We start from the raw sequence: 17,505 nt of genomic DNA, 5'->3' as shown, positions 1-17,505 counted from the left end.
GATTTGAAACCATTTTGGTTAAACGACAAATGGATGACACCATAACTCTTCTTTTCAACTTTCAGTTTTTCGGTGAAATGACCTACACGATATGTTGATTTTTCGCAACGAATCTTGTTACTTTCGAGTAAAGGATCACAAACAGATTGTTTTTTTGGGCATTCGATGAAATGGATCTTTATAAAAATTACTTTTCGGCGAAATAGCCATTGCGTTCACAACTTCCAGACATTTTGTAAAACAAAAAGAAGTATTTTCTTCATGTTGTTATCTATTTTATATGCTAAATCTACTCTTTTCTAGACTTTCGATGTAACGGCTCTGTAGCAAAATGGCTTTTCGATGAAATGGCCATTGCGTTCACAACTTCCAACATGAATTCAAAAGACATTTCGTAGAACAAATAGAAGTATTTTCTTCATCATGTTATCTATATGCAAAATCTGCTCTTTTCTAGACTTTCGATGTAACAGCTCTGTTGCAAAATTGCTTTTCGGTGAAATGGCCATTATGTTCACAACGTCCAACATAAATTCAGAAGACATTTTGTAAAACAAAAGGAAGTATTTTCTTCATCTTGTTATCTATTTTATATGCTAAATCTGCTCTTTCCTAGACTTTCGATGTAACGGCTCTGTAGCAAAATGGCTTTTCGATGAAATGGCCATTGCGTTCACAACTTCCAACATAAATTCAAAAGACATTTCGTAAAACAAAAAGAAGTTTTTTCTTCATCATGTAATCTATTTTACATGCTAAATCTGCTCTTTTCCAGACTTTCGATGTAACGGCTCTGTAGAAAAATTGATTTTCGGTGAAATTGGTCAAAATACATTTCGTAAAACAAAAAGAAGTATTTTCTTCATCTTGTCGTCTACTTTATATGCTAAATCTGCTCTTTTCTAGACTTTCGATGTAACGGCTCTGTAGCAAAATGGCTTTTCGATGAAATTGGTCAAAAGACATTTCGTAAAACAAAAAGAATTATTTTCTTCATCCTGTCGTCTACTTTACATGCTAAATCTGCTCTTTTCTAGACTTTCGGTGTAACGGCTCTGTAGCAAAATGGCTTTTCGATGAAATTGGTCAAAAGACATTTCGTAAAACAAAAAGAAGTATTTTCTTCATCTTGTCATCTACTTTATATGCTAAATCTCCTCTTTTCTAGACATTCGATGTAACGGCTCTGTAGCAAAATGGCTTTTCGGTGAAATGGCCAATACGTTCACAACTTCCAACATAAATTTAAAAGGCATTTCGTAAAACAAAAAGAAGTATTTTCTCCATATTTTTATCTATTTTATATACTAAATCTGCTCTATTCTAGACTTTCGATGTAACGGCTCTGTAGCAAAATGACTTTTCGATGAAATTGGTCAAAAGACATTTCGTGAAACAAAAAGAAGTATTTTCTTCATCTTGTCGTCTACTTTATATGTTAAATCTGCACTTTTCTAGACTTTCGATGTAACGGCTCTGTAGCAAAATGACTTTTCGATGAAATTGGTCAAAAGACATTTCGTGAAACAAAAAGAAGTATTTTCTTCATCTTGTCGTCTACTTCATATGCTAAATCTGCACTTTTCTAGACTTTCGATGTAACGGCTCTGTAGCAAAATGGCTTTTCGATGAAATTGGTCAAAAGACATTTCGTAAAACAAAAAGAAGTATTTTCTTCATCTTGTCGTCTACTTCATATGCTAAATCTGCACTTTTCTAGACTTTCGATGTAACGGCTCTGTAGCAAAATTGCTTTTCGGTGAAATTTATCAAAAGACATTTCGTAAAACAAAAAGAAGTTTTTGTTTCATCTTGTTATCTATTTTATATGCAAAATCTGCTCTTTTCTAGACTTTCGATGTAACGGCTCTGTAGCAAAATGGCTTTTCGATGAAATGGCCATTGCGTTCACAACTTCTAACATAAATTCAAAAGACATTTCGTAAAACAAGAGAATTATTATCTTCATCATGTTATCTATTTTATATAATAAATCTGTACTTTTCTAGATAGGATTTAAACCATTTTGGTAAAACGAATCACTCAATGAACTGACCCTCACTTTTCATCTCAACTCTCAATTTTTCGGTGGAATGGCCTAAACGTTAAACACTTCTAGATTTAAAGGACGTCAGACTAAACGACCAATTCAACTAATCAACCCATTCGGTGAAATGACCCACAACTCTCCCCGCACATCTCAACCATATGTTGACCACCTTTTCCAACATGGCCCCGTCGCAGTCGTGACCGGTTCCGTTCCCACATTTCTCGAGGGACACCCTCCGAAATGGCAAGACACAAAGAAAGCGCTGAAACCCGCAATTTCCCGCAACAGCTCGTGGGGAGTTATTAAATTCCCTTTTTCTTTCCCTTGAAGTCTGACCTGCTGGTAATTGCGCATGGCGATGGGCGCCATTTTGTTCCACGAGCAAGCAGTCGTGAGATATTAATTACGCGCGAAGAACACCCCCGTCGACGTGACGATAACGGAGGGTTGGATTCTTCCACGGCGCGCGCGGTAATTAACTTGTAACTAATTTTGAACCTTGCGAGCGCCCATGTGCTTAGGTTCTCAAGTGGGAGGTTTGGAGGGGGTGGGCAATTAAAGGGGTTTTCATTAAAAATGCAACGGGATGGGAAAGTTCGGTGGAATTTGAGCTTGAAGAACAAATAAAATGTCGATTTTAAACAATGAACTTGAATTTTTAATGAGTTTGTGAAGGTTGATTGCTTGACTGACCCAGTAGAACTCTATTTGAACTCAGATTGAGTACAAAATCGATTCTAGTGGAAGTTTAATTAAGTAAGAATTGTTCAACTGCACCGGTTAGAACCTCCCGAGTTGCTCAACCAAGGATAGTTGAACGACCAACATACCAATGCTCGTGTTTTCATGCCCCCGTCCGTACAGGATTTCGTTCTCAGCAATTACACGGTGAAGATCTACGAGCAGAGCTTAAATCTGCTGCGCAACAGAAGCAGAGCGGCTAGCAGGTGTACTCCAATTACATCCCAGCACCGGAGGGCCTAAAACCGCAAATCTACAACAAAGTTCAGTCGTATCTTGCAGCTGCAACGAGTACACTGAAAGAAGTTCTACCAGCAAAAGTGCGATGAAGTTTGTTTGAACCTTAAAATGTGAAAATTGTTAGCTTTTATTTGAATTTGAGGTTATGTGTTGATTTAATAGCTATTATTTTGTTCAAACATTTTATTTTCAAAATCGTTGAATAATTTTTGTGTTTCTTTCACACAAATTTCTTTCCGTGCACCACGAGCTCGAACAGGCTGCAACTCCACGTGCACATGATTCCCGGTGCTCTGGTGTTACATTTCGTGCGCATGTTCACACGTTCCAATTGCGCCATTAGGAGGCTGTCGCGGCTCCAGAATTATGGAATTTAATAATCGCGCACGCAGTTCGGACGCGGCGGATCTTTTCAAGCGAACCGCCCGTTAAGACTTCCCTATTTTTAGTGCTAATTGCAGGACTCTTAGTTGGCGCGAATCGATCAAAATGCCACCGCGTCCGGGGCCACACAAACGGTTCGCCGGAATCGAAACGGCATTCCGGTTGCGACTCGCCGAAAAAACGACCTGGAGGGCCAAAAAATTGTCAACAAAATTCCGGTTGTCTGCGCTTTTGCGTGGTTTCTCGGAGAGATCGATCGGGGGGAGATTCCTGTCTGGCGATCGCCAACGAAGGTTCAAGATTCTAATAAATTAGTGGAAAAGGGAAGAGTTTTTTTTTGTTTGTTGCAGAGGGCCGTCAGAAGTTCATCAATCCCGGAGGGATCGCATCTGGTTGATTGGCGATGCGGCGCAGACGATCGTCACTTTTTGATAATCAATTTTAGGCAAAAGCGATCCGGGGCCACCGGGGACCGGCGAGGTTCTTCCGTTTCAGTTGGGGGTCGCAATAGTTTTTGAGGAAGATAAGTCATGTGTTCCTGAAAATTTCACAGTCTTAGAATTTCGATGGACAAAATTCGGAATATCTAACCCTGATGAAGATCTAATACCAGAATCGAAACGTTGGAATCTTAAATTTAAGCTTTGCTGTTTTTTTTATTTTTTGACAAAAAGCAATAATTTATTCTAGAAATGGTCTATCAAAAAGTTTAAAATTCTAACCCTGAGGATGATCTAGTACTAGAATAGAAACGTCGATAGTTTTTACTTGGGATCTACAGGAGTTGGTAACATTATCTGATGAAAAAGTATCATTTGATTTGTGTTTTTTTTAGAAAAACACAAAGTTTTAACCTGAGGATGATCAATGTCTGAATCGAAACGTCGATCATTTTAGTTTTGGTTCTGCAGTTTGCAACATTACTTAGAATTTCTTGCTGTTTTGTAATTTCAATAGAGAAAGTTCTAACCATGAAAATGACATTAGATCAAAATTGAATCTTCAATTAAAGTCGGGCAAACCCTCACCCTTTAGGGGGATCAATCCAACCTTTTTGCCCCCAATTTCATCACGTCTATCCCCCTCAGCGTAACTCGATTTGCTGTGCGTAAGTCGTCCCATTTTTTGCGTCTCCTTGTCTCCCGTCACGAAAGCGACTTTAATTGCCATGGGTCCCCGTCTTTTTTTTTTCGCATTTTACGACTTCCTGCGGAGAGCGCCAGCCTTGCGGATTTGCGTCCCCCGGCTTGATTGAGCGATGACAAAAGATTGTGACATTACGGCTGAGCATGGCTTGGTGAAGGTGCATACCACAGAGAAAACCGTCAAAATATGAGCACCACTTTTACGGCTTCTGTTGACGAAGGCCACTCCTGGAAGCTGTTGGCGGCCAGTCTTGGCGAAAGTGCGTGCACGCAGGTGACAGCTGAGAGGTACGCAACAGCACGCAAGATGTGGGTTAAAACTGCATCCGTTGAGAAGTTTTCAGAGAATTGAGGGTTTTGAACCTTTCTTTGAAAAGTATCAACCAAGATTGCGATCAAGCTGAAGCCAGTAGATCGCAATTTTGCGTGCAGTATGACAGATTGACAGATGTGACAGAAGGTGACAGATTGACAGTTTTGGGCGTTTTAGGGTCCAAGTTGGCGGAGCCACCAACTTGTAGCTCAAACGCCGAATTTGCGACTTCGTCGCGCGGGGTACCTCGATTCTGACGTCCGTAATAGGGACGTCCTCAGAACCCTTCCAATTACGATAATTGGGTCATTTAATCCTAACCAACATCTGCCCGCACTACCGATCCAAAGCTCCCGGCAAAAAAGTTCCCACCAAACCGAGAACCAGCTGCCAATCAGCCCCGGTCTTTGATGTCCAAGCGCCGCGTCACCGCCAAATTTGCAATTCCAGATCGCGACAAAAACACGCATCCGCCGTCCGTCCAGCGGCCCGGTATAAAGATGTCTCTGTCAAAATTCGCTGAGCAACGACCTCGGACGGGGACTACTTTATTATATCGCTGCCGAGCCCATAAATATAAGCGATCCCTTCGTCCAGGTTGATCCGTTCCTCTAGAGTTTGAGTTTAGGCCTTTGCAGGCATGCGCAAACAGTGCCCAACCACAGGGTAGAGATTGTTCATTCAGATGTCAATAAATTTAATAAAAATATTATAAAAGTATAAATATGGAAACAATCGCAGAAAGAGGGAACACTTGTTGCAGTCCTCTCGCAGATCTTCGCCCGGGGTACAAATTTATTCAGTAGCCTTTTAGTGACTTTATTTGTTCCGCCGCAGCGCGCACTAATCCCACGGGATCCCGCCGAAGGCGGCCAAATCAGCATATTACTTATTGTGGCTGATTGTATTATTTAGCATAATGTGTTACGTCTCCAAGCGGGGGGAAAGCTTCCGTTCTGCGCGCGCCCTCAAAGGAAGCATAAATCCACTCCCCCCCTTCCACGCCCGACGCGCCTCCTAGCGGTCGGCTCCGTAATACATTTTTGACGTTTGCGCAGCAAACACAAAAGGTTGCACATTTTTACACGCCCTGGCGTTCGCGGACGCGCCACCGAAAGGGTACAAGGATATATGGGCCTATTGTTCTGGAGATTCCGAGGGACACCGCGGCGCGGCGCGGAAAGGTGTCCATTTTCGTGCTTGCAAAGTCGGGTTTTTGCGGCGGCGGCGATAGTTTTCTTTATGGCGCGCGCCGCGCGAGGTCTCCATTGTTGGGGAACGACGAGGGGCCACTTTTTTCAGTGTGTCCGCGGACGACGAGGATCGATTGCACTGCAAACAGCTTCTGACACTGGAATGTGGCCTTCGAGGTGGGTTTCGCGAGGGGGGTTTTGGGCAGAAGGGATGGCAGCTGTCAAAAAGTTTGATTGTTTCTCGATGAAGCATGATACGAACGGGGACAAGGCCATTTCACCGAATAAAAATCAAGCAAGAATTAGTATGATATGACTTTTGAAATTTGATTAGTTACTCTGGATGAAAATCTGAAAGTTCATTTCGTTCGAAATGTATCATTCGGTGTTATAAAGTACAGACTCGATTATCCAATGTTTCGATTATCCGAAGGTTTGTATGGGACTTAAATTTGAATTTTTCCATTAAAAATTACCAAATGCATTTTCTCAATATTAAACAAAAACTCTAATCTAAATTGTAGCTCCATCATTTTAGCCGCCATCTTAGATTTTAAAATTCTAACTCGCTTGAATGTAATTTGGGGGTCTTACTTGAGCTCAACAAACATAAATAAAACAACGAAATATTTGTTCCGCACTGAAATTATTCCGAAACCATCGGAGAATTAAGAGCGAGTTTTTCACCGATGTGAAACAGGTCGTATCGAGGTGCTCCGATTTGGATGAAACTTTCAGGGTTTGTTTGTCTATACATGAGATGAACTCATGCCAAATATGAGCCCTCTACGACAAAGGGAAGTGGGGTAAAACGGGCATTGAAGTTTGAGGTCAAAAAACATAAAAAATCTTGAAATTGCTCGCATTTCCGTAGAACTAAATCAATTCCAACTCTCTTAGATGCATTTGAAAGGTCTTTTAAAGTACTTCAAAATGTGCCATAGACATCCAGGATTGGTTTGACTTTTTCTCATAGCTTTTGCAAATTACTGTTTAAAATGGATTTTTTAAAAACCCTTATAACTTTTGGCAACAGCCTCCAACACCCATACTCCCATAGGACAAAAGTTAGGGAATTTCATGGACTATAAGCCTACGATATTAACTTTTTGGCCAATCGCAGTTTTTCTCTTAGTTTTACGATTTTTCTAGAACACACATTTTACAACGTTAGTTTTTGCCCTGTAGGCCTCCATAGCGGCACTTTTTGGTCTCAATTTTGACATATTCGGAATCCTCAGAAAATTTTACATTAGATTGAGGTGTTGGAATTTTGAATTTGATTGGAAAAAATGCCATTTAGAATAATCAAAAATATTATTTACAATATTGTCGGATTAGGGGTAAAACAAGTTTTCGCCTACTTGATACAGCATTTGACGTATTGATCATAGGGTAAATAAGATCTATTTCTTTTTTCAAAAATGTTTTATTTAATTATATTTTAAATCAATATTACAACTCCAATACTTCTAACTTACATGAAATTGTCCGAGGATTCCGAATATGACAAAATTGAGACCAATAAGTGCCGTCTTCTTGACCTACAGGGCAAAAACTAACGTTGTAAAATGTGTGTTTTAGAAAAATCGTAAAACTATGAGAAAAACTGCGATTGGCCAAAAAGTTAATACCGTAGGCTTATAGTCCATGAAATTCCCTAACTTTTGACCTATGGGAGTATGGGTGTTGGAGGCTGTTGCCAAAAGTTATTAAGGTTTTAAAAAATCCATTTTTAACTGTAATTTGCAAAAGCTATGAGAAAAAGTCAAACATATCCTGGATGTCTATAGCACATTTTGAAGGGCTTCGAAAGACCATTCGAATGCATCTAAGAGAGTTGGAATTGATGAAGTTTTACGGAAATGCGAGCAATTTTAAGATTTTTCATGTTTTTTGAACCTCAAACTTCAATGCCCGTTTTACCCCACTTCCCTTTGTCGTAGGGGGCTCATATTTGGTATGAGTTCATCTCATGTATAGACAAACAAACCCAGAAAGTTTCATCCAAATCGGAGCACCTCGATACGACCTCTAGAACAAACCGAGCAGAATCTACAAATACTGCCTCTTAAGTCTGTATGTTCAACACTGTTTTTCCGGTTGTTTTTCGCAAGAATGAATTGGAATTTCTCGGAATATTTATAGCCATGGTTGTTAACAATAAAATTATCGAGGTTCGATAACAATAAATCTATAGCTAATATATTTCTGAAATCGACTAAATTTGATAGGATTAAATTGCCAAATTTACTAATTAAGTATCAATATTTAATAAAAAAAAATTAACAAAATATTTTATTTTTCCAAAAATATTGAAATTTTCATAATTTGCAACATGGATATCAAAGAAAGCAAAATGCTGTATGCACTTTCACTTTTTTTTTTTTTCTTAAATTATAATTTTTACAAAGTAACAGTTTTTAAGGTACTTAATTTTAAAAAATGCAATTTGACAATACCATATTGAAAAAAATACTCAAACATTCATAATTTGCAATATGGATATAAACGATTTGGATTTTTGCATTCATTCATGATTTAGAGCTTTTCTGAAAAAAAAAATCAAAATTTTCACAAACACCGCATTTTTTGAAAATACTAAGATTATCATAATTTGCCATTAGATGATTAAATTTGAAAATTACGATTTTTTGTGTTTATAAAAAATACGACATTTTCTGAAATGTTTAAGTATTTTTATGAAAAAAAAAAACTAAAAAATTAAAAAGCATTCAAATTTTTGATTCATTTGACCCATATTGCTAATGGTGAAAATTTGTGTAGAGAATTTTTCCCCGTTTTTAATTTTTACATTAAAATTTTACATATAAACCCAACTTATGACCAAAAATCGTCATTTTGACACTCAGGCTTAGATCTGAGGGCATTACATAGGAAAAATATAGTTGAACATTTTTCGAATTTCATTAGGGTGGTCCCATACACTTTTCCCTTCAACATTTTAAGGAAAAAACCTCTGAGATTTTTTCAGCTGGATCTCCTCTTTCGAATGCAACCTGGCGCCAAAAATTTGGCCTACGCTTTTTCGATACATTGAAGTTTAAATTTGCATATTTTTTACCCTATAATGGCTGTAGCTCTTGACGCTAAAGTCCAAATTGACATGTAAAAAAATGTGTTCTAGAGCTTTTAGTGCCTTGAACATCTATTTTCTCGAAAACTTAATCCTGTAGAAGGCGTAGATTATGAAATAAAATTTTGGTGTTTTCGACAAAGTTGCTTTGATTGGCATGCTCAATTACCGTAAAAGAATCACAAAATATTCTTGAAAAGTTAAATTTTCAAAATCACTCAATTGTGAACTACCCTAATTTTCAACCAAACCAAAATTTGCACCTTTCTATTTGCAACGACTTTTCTGAAGAAATCATCTCTCCAAAACGGATGATCCATTTTCTACTTTTTTTTTATTTAATTTATATTTATTCAGTTTTCTTTTCCATGTACATTCATTCAGTTAAAATATTATTGAGTGTCCAATCACAATCGATGACTTTTCACCTCAATTTTAAATACTAGCATCTTTTATTTATTCATGAAATATTGTAGCTTTCGCTATTCAGTGATTTCAAATGTAGGAGGTCCTACATGTACAAAAGGGAAAAGGGATAACTTAAAACTAACTTATAAACTATATAAAGAGCAGATCAATGCAGCTGAAGACTGCAATGATTTTTGTCGAAATGCATCAATTATCTTATTGGACATAACATCCAAAGTATCAACTTCGGCCAATTGATGAAGTTCACTGGTGCTGAACCAGGGAGGAAGTTTCAGAATCATTTTCAGAATTTTGTTCTGAATCCTCTGAAGATTTTTCTTCCTGGTTAAGCAACAGCTTGTCCAGATCGGCACAGCATAAAGCATGGCAGGTCTGAAAATTTGTTTATAAATTAACAGTTTATTCTTGAGACAAAGTCTAGAATTCCTGTTTATAAGTGGATACAAACATTTAATATATTTGTTACATTTAACCTGGATACTTTCAATGTGATCCTTGTAAGTAAGGTTTTTGTCAAAAGCAAGTCCAAGATATTTCACTTGATCCTCCCACTTTAAATTTACCTCATTCATCTTTATAATGTGATGACTTTTTGGTTTAAGAAAATCAGCCCTTGGTTTGTGAGGGAAAATAATAAGTTGAGTTTTGCAGCATTAGGAGTAATTTTCCATTCTTTCAAATAAGAATTGAAAATATCCAAGCTTTTGTAATCTTCTTGTGATGACACGAAGGCTTCTGCCTTTGGCGGAGATGCTTGTGTCATCAGCAAAAAGTGATTTCTGACATCCTGGGGGCAAATCAGGCAAGTCAGAAGTAAAAATATTGTATAAAATTGGACCCAAAATGCTTCCTTGAGGGACGCCAGCACGTACAGGTAGTTGATCAGATTTAATATTCTGAAAACATACCTGCAGAGTACGATATAAATCGGAAAATTAAACCTTTTCAATTTCGCAATCAAACCTTTATGCCAAACACTGTCAAATGCTTTTTCTATGTCTAGAAGAGCAGCGCCAGTAGAATAGCCCTCAGATTTGTTGCTTCGAATTAAATTTGAAACTCTCAACAACTGATGAGTAGTTGAATGCCCAAGGCGAAATCCAAACTGCTCATCAGCGAAAATTGAATTTTCATTAATGTGCGTCATCATTCTATTAAGAATTATTCTTTCGAATAATTTACTAATAGATGAAAGCAAACTAATGGGCCGATAGCTTGAGGCTTCAGCAGGATTTTTATCCAGTCTCAAAATCCATTTTCTACTTAATTTTGCGAACTGAACCACTGTGCATTAGTACTTCTATATTTTAAAAAATATATATATTTGAATGATTAACAAGGTGTTTGTTCCAAATGGTATGCATCGTGATCCAATCACCACAATATGGTGAGAATTGATAATATAAAGAAGATGAAGTTCAATCGTATCGCTGAGAACTTAGACATAACAATAATTGGTAATAAATCTTCATATTTGTATTGAAATACCTGAAATTGGTTCAACCACGTTACAAAACCAGTATGACAGACTGTCAGCTAGTCCAATTATCTTGTCTCTACTTGCCAATGCAATTGAATCCGCTCTCTCCGATTACATGGCCATCAGTCAGTGACCATTGCGCTCAGGTTGCCCCCGGAGAGGAAATGCTCACCAAGCGGAAACATAACTTTGTCCTCACGGAGAGTTGCACATTTTCTGCCCAAGCCCTCTCGCCTAACCCGGTCGAAGCCCATTCCGCGGAGATCGATTTGTTGCGTGCGCAAAATAAATTATTTATAATCGTTTCTCTCAGCTCTGCTGCTCTGTGACTGCTTCCATGGGAAAATCTGCGCGCGGGTAATTCGTTTCTTGGAACCCTAGTACGGCGACGGCAGCTTCCCGTGAGCCCAGATAATGATGATGTGTGCATGTCATTACGGGATGAGCCTGCACTCCAACCTGCACACTCTAATACGAAGTTAATCATTGGACGCGCTCCGCGCGCAACCTTGACCAGACCCGGGTCAACCCACTGGTGAGTTCAACTTGGCAGGTTGGACCAGGTTCGGATAGGGTGGTTCTACACCAACTGATTAGCAACGAGTTTGTTGGGAGATTCTGAAGTCTTAGTTACAAAAGTTTGAGGTTAGCTGATGCCACTTCAACTGATATTCTGAAAAGTGAACCACCCTAAGGTGCACTTGAAACAATCTTTCACAAAGAGCGGGCGCGCAAGTCACAATTGTGCGATTATTGGTCAGGCGGAGTTGTCCGAGTCCGAGTCCAAGCCCAAGTGCATTCATCATGATGATTATAAATGAATTAAAATGCGATTAACTTTCGCACGTCGCAGTCCGAGAAACCCTGGGAAGTTTGCACACTTTTTCGCAACCGATAATGCGAAAGCGATCACAGGTTCAAACCCGGGGCCCGGGGAAAATTAAGGGCCAGCGAGCTGCGATAGAGGAGTTGGAGTTTTCGGACGTTGTGGTTGCGCAAAACTTGACGGGGTCCTAATGAGCGCGTAATTTGGACACGATGAGGAGGACTCACTCAAGGGCGCTCGGGAAACCGGCCCGGGTGAAATCGGTGAGAAACTGGAACCGTCGCTGGAGGGATAATGCAAGGTGTTAAGGGGTGATGGTTTCAGGGCTTGAAGGGCACTGCTTGGTTGCTACAAGCGAACTTCGCTTTTAAGTAGCTTTAAAACTAGATTCCTTGATATCTGTAGACGACAACGGCGATGGTGGTCAGTATAATGCTAGAAATTGGTCTGGAGATGTTTCGTACACGGGGAAAAATCAGTTCTTAAAACCTTGAACAAGCTTTCATGAATTGGAACAATCCGGAATCATGGTCCACTAGGAACGATGGATTTCAAAGCACGTGGTTTCCTACTATCCTAAGATTGTTCCGGTGACTTCCGGAGTAGTTCTGAAGAAGGGAAAATTCCAGAATTGTGGTCCATCAGGCATAATCTGTATCAAACTTCATGATTCATACATTTTTACTGGTGCAACACTTTTCTAGAATAGTAGAAATCGATTCGAGTTGATCTGACAAAGTTACGTAAGGGTTTTTCATATACCAACATAATTCAATAAAATGTAATAGCTGCAAGATATTACAGAATGGTTGCATTGGACCATTTTGTATCCTAAAAATTAGCCTCAAAACAGTAGTTTTCTATAGATTTTTGCTTAAGGTACAACTTTATAGAACACTTCAAATCGATTCGAGTTGATCTGACAAATTTACAGATGGTTCGTTCTGATATCAACATGTTTTATATTTATTCGTAAGCAATGTGGTATTACAGAATGGCTGCATTGGAACATGAAGCGTCCGTAGCAATTCGTTCAAAATAGTTGTTTTCCTTACATTTTGGCTTGAGGAATAACTTTCTAGAACACTGCGAATCGATACGAGTTGATCTGGCAAAGTTATAGATGGCCTCCGGAGTTGTTCTGAAGAAGAGACAATTCCAGAATTGTGGTCCACCAGGCATGATCTATATCAAACTTCATGATTCATACATTTTTACTGGTGCAACACTTTTCTAGAATAGTAGGAATCGATTCGAGTCGATCTGACAAAGTTACGTAAGGGTTTTTCACATACCAACATAATTTAATAAAATGTATTAGCTGTAAGATATTACAGAATCGTTGCATTGGACCATCTTGTATCCTAAAAATTTGCCTCAAAACTGTAGTTTTCTATAGATTTTTGCTTGAGGAACAATCTTATAGAATACTGCAAATCGATTCGAGTTGATCTGACAAAGTTACAGATGGTTTGTTTTGATACAAACACATTTTAATAATATTTGTAAGCAATGAGGTATTACAGAATGGCTGCATTGGAACAAGAAGCGTCCGTAGCAATTCCTTCAAAATAGTTGTTTTCCTTAGATTTTGGCTTGCGAAACAACTTTCTAGAACACTGCAAATCGGTTCGAGTTGATCTGACAAAGTTACAGATAGCCTCCGGAGTTGTTCTGAAGAAGGGACAGTTCCAAAATTGTGTCCCATGATCTTCATGATTTTGGAAGCCATAAAAGAATTTGGACACTTGACTACTGGAGCTGGTCTGACTTCTTACAAAATTACTCGATGGCTTCCGGACATGTTCCGAGGACGGCCAATATCAAAATTATGGTCCACCAGGCATGATCCGTATCTAACTTCATAGTTTTTAAAAACATTATGTTATGAGTATCGTGGATTCTCTAACTCAAATTTTTATTACAAGTTAAGCCAATTTCGACAATCTTACCAAATTTCACAACTTTTCTCTTCTCCCCCCATAGTCGGCCTCTCGCCCGCGAACCTGCCCTCGCCCGGTTCCGGTCCGCCGCCCCCGTCCGCATCGAACCTGTTCAACGCGGCCGCTGCGGCCGCCGTCGCCGCCGGCAACCCGGCCAACGCGCACGCCCTCGCCGGCCTCGTGTCCCAGCACCGGCTGCTCGAGCTGTCCCGGTTCGGGCTGCGCGGGTACGACCTGGCCCAGCACATGCTCACCCAGCAGGGCGCAGTCTCCAAGCTGCTAGGTAAGTCGTGTAAGTGGAACCCCTCTTTTTCTTTTTTTTTCTGTATACGTTTTAGGTTAGGATTAAGTTCTGGTGATCGGTTAGTCCCGGCAGCTGGTTGGTGATCGTGGTTAATTGCTAGGTGTTTTAAACGAAATAGATCACTTTCTCGGAGGGGCGTGTTGGGAAAAGTTTAAAAAATAAGAAATTTAAGTGACCCAAATGTGGTTGAAACCTTCAATTAGGTTGGCGGCTTCGAGAACAAACGGGGCCGTACGACAACGCACAGCGCACAGTCGTTGACGATCAAGCATATCATTACGCGAGGGTTATGGTTGACTCAAGCCCAGAAGTGACCGCCGGGCGGCGGCAGCAGATGATGATGATGATACCCCGCCGGCGATGCATTGTATGCAAACTCAATTATACGGTGCGGGTTTCGGTGGCTTTTGAGCTACCGACTTGGTCGGTCATGATGAGCGAACTGGTGAACGGTTTCGGTAGTTCTGTACCGCAAGCCATAAAGTTCGCGAATGGGACCAAATCAACACCTCATCAACTGACGGAAGTTTGCTATCGCGAGATTAACACTTAACAGCGTTTATATCGTAAAGTTCAACCGTTAAAAGGTCTGTTTATGTCCCCAAATGAAACCCACTAGACTGGTTCAAATTTTTGTCGAAGATCGCAAAGTGATACGACTAAACCCATCAAAGATATAGGTTCATTACTGGATTAAGTCGTATCGATTTGTAACCTTCAACAAAATTGCTCATTAGACATCAAACGTCCAAAAACTGAGTCGGTCTATAGCCGGAAGTTTCGATTGTTCAACCTAAAAGTATGCAAACACCAGTTCTTCACCAGGTCGAAATTTATGCGCTCACCGAATCCCACTGCTGCACCGCAGCGATTATCTATCTTAATTTTATGCAAACAGCATCTCCCGTGTCGTCGTAGTTTCGCACCTCTTTATTGTGTCAGCCCCGTGCCATTAATTTAGTAGATTGTTTTACTCGGAGACTATGCTGTGAACGAGCTTCACCGTGACAGATTTGATTACGGCATTTCCTCTGTAAGATTTCAATCGATTTTAGCGCTGAATTTAAATAATTCAATTGTTTTGTCTATTTTTGCAATAGAGTCGGCGGCCCTCGCAAGGTTGTACAATTGATGCCAATGTCGCGCGCTCGCAAAAAAGAGTGCAGGTGACCCATTTTACGACCTGCAACGCGCCACCTGACCAATGAATCCGGTCGTTCAAACCCCAAGTGAAAAAGGTGGGGAAGGTAGTTATGAATAAAACATGAAACGACCGTCACAGGATTGACCGAGAGTGGGAGAGCCTATAGCAGCCGTAATTTAATGGTGCTGTTCTGGCTCGCAGATATTCTGGAACTACATTTTCCGGCGGTTTTCCGGTGCTTTCCGTGAATGTCAATGGAGCCGCCGATGGCGGCGCGCAGGCTTTCACGTAATCAATTGACCGGTTATGGGCGGTGGACATGCCACGCGAGGTACGGGTTTGAACTAGATTGGTGGAGGACTCTGCTCAAAATAGTTGCTTCATGTCGGTTTTACTCAGCTGAAGTAGATCTGACAAATTCTGCATAAGTTGTAGTTCAAACTTATAAGGGAAATGTCGTATTTCAAAACGTGGTATAAAATGTTGCTAAATTTGGCTCAAAATGCTTTCTAAACAGTAATTCTTATACATTTTAAGTTGGGTAACACATTTCTAGAATACTGCGAATTGATTCGAGTAGATCTTACGAAGTTAAAGAAGGATTGTTTACATACCAATATAATTTAGTAAAAAAAATTAGATATTAGATATTACAGAATGGCTGCATTGGACCATCAAGCATTTTAAAATGTTCTTTGAAACGGTTGTTTTCTATAGATTTTCTCTTGAGGAACAACTTTCTAGAACAATGCAAATCGATTCGAGTTGATCTGTCAAAGTTTCAGATGGTTTGTTCTGATACCAACATGTTTTATTTTTATTTGTAAGCAATTAGGTATTACATAATGGTTGCATTGAACCATCAAGCGTCCTTAAAAATTCCATCAAAATTGTTGTTTTCTATAAATTTTGACTTGAGGAACAACTTTCTAGTATACTGCAAATCATTCCGAATTGATCTGACAAAGTTACAGATGGTTTGTTCTGATACCAACATGTTTTATTATTATTTGTTAGCAATCAGGTATTACAGACTGGTTGCATTGGACCATCAAGCGTTCGTAATAATTCCTTCAAAATAGTTGTTTTAAATAGATTTTTGCTTGAGGAACAACTTTCTAGAACACTGCAAATCGTATCGAGTTGATCTGGACAAGTTACAGATGGTTTGTTCTGATAACAACATGTTTTATATTTATTTGTAAGCAAGAGGTATTACAGAATGGTTGCATTGGACCATCAAGAGTACGTAACAACTCCTTCAAAACAGTTGTTTTCTATAGATTTTTGCTTGAGAAACAACTTTCTAGAATACTGCAAAACGATTCGAGTTGATCTGAAAAAGTTACAGAGTGTTTATTAACATACCAACAGGTATGAAGAGCTCCAAGCATTTAAACAGCTTATATAATCTCAACGGATATCTTACCGTTCCTTCAACGCACCTCCAAATCAACATCTGCCCGTCTAAAACTCCGAAATTCCGCCCAATTATCCCGCAACCGAACCACCTGTCCCACCCGGGGCGCGTACCCCTTTATGTACCGGTAGCTCACTGGGGTTCGCCCGCCAAAGAAATCCAACATTCCAGCATCTATTAGCAAACCGCCTTCGGCGGCGCTCACTCTCCCCAAGCTGCCCTGGAACCAATCACCATTCCATCACACACTTTGAAATAGATCCACTGTCAACCTCCTGCCGTGACAATCGGCCGTAACCAACGTGGTAATGAACATTGGGCAATTGAACTACCTCGCGCGCGCGCTAGATCGCCAGCACCGATTCGTTCCACGAGTTCGACTCCGGTGGTCCGGCCGCGGTTTCCGCGGTATCGATGGGGCGTTGAAACTTCGATCCGACGCCGCCAGCTACCTGCTACGCCGCGAACGTACAATTACGAGGGGGTTAGGAATTATTGCGGACCTGATTCTCCGGCGAAAGCTTGCCTCGAATCAGTGTTGAGTGCGATTCGGGTTGAGAGGGCGTTTTCCGGCCATCCGCGAAGCCAACTGGGCCGTAATTAATTACCGTCGAATCGCCTCAAGGGCAGCTCCGGTGTCCGGTGTTCTTGGGGGCCGGGCGTTGACGTATGAATTATTCGCGCGGACCTCCCGCTCCGCGGGATGCGTGCTAATTGTCCCCTTTCGGAGGTCGCCTCCAAATGTGTTGTGCTGGCTGGGTGGTCGGGACAGGAGTGAGTTGCGCTATCGTTTCTG

The 17,505-nt window shown here is 40.2% G+C and overlaps 1 protein-coding gene across 5 annotated transcripts in view; it reads left to right on the top strand.

Moving 5' to 3' along the window:
- LOC6034685 (paired box protein Pax-6) overlaps positions 1–17,505 on the top strand; it is a 72,560-nt gene that overhangs the window by 16,849 nt on the left and 38,206 nt on the right. For 3 of the 5 annotated variants that reach the window (XM_038255461.1, XM_038255460.1, XM_038255464.1), the window contains exon 2: positions 13,885–14,133. In XM_038255461.1, the coding sequence (XP_038111389.1) occupies positions 13,885–14,133 (249 nt within the window). The remainder of the gene's footprint in view (positions 1–13,884; positions 14,134–17,505) is intronic. The other 2 variants (XM_038255463.1, XM_038255462.1) reach the window with 1 other exon arrangement.

Source organism: Culex quinquefasciatus, chromosome 2 (genome assembly GCF_015732765.1).
Source record: "Culex quinquefasciatus strain JHB chromosome 2, VPISU_Cqui_1.0_pri_paternal, whole genome shotgun sequence".
Taxonomy (NCBI): Eukaryota; Metazoa; Arthropoda; class Insecta; order Diptera; family Culicidae; genus Culex; species Culex quinquefasciatus.
This window is presented reverse-complemented; position numbering and strand designations above follow the sequence as displayed.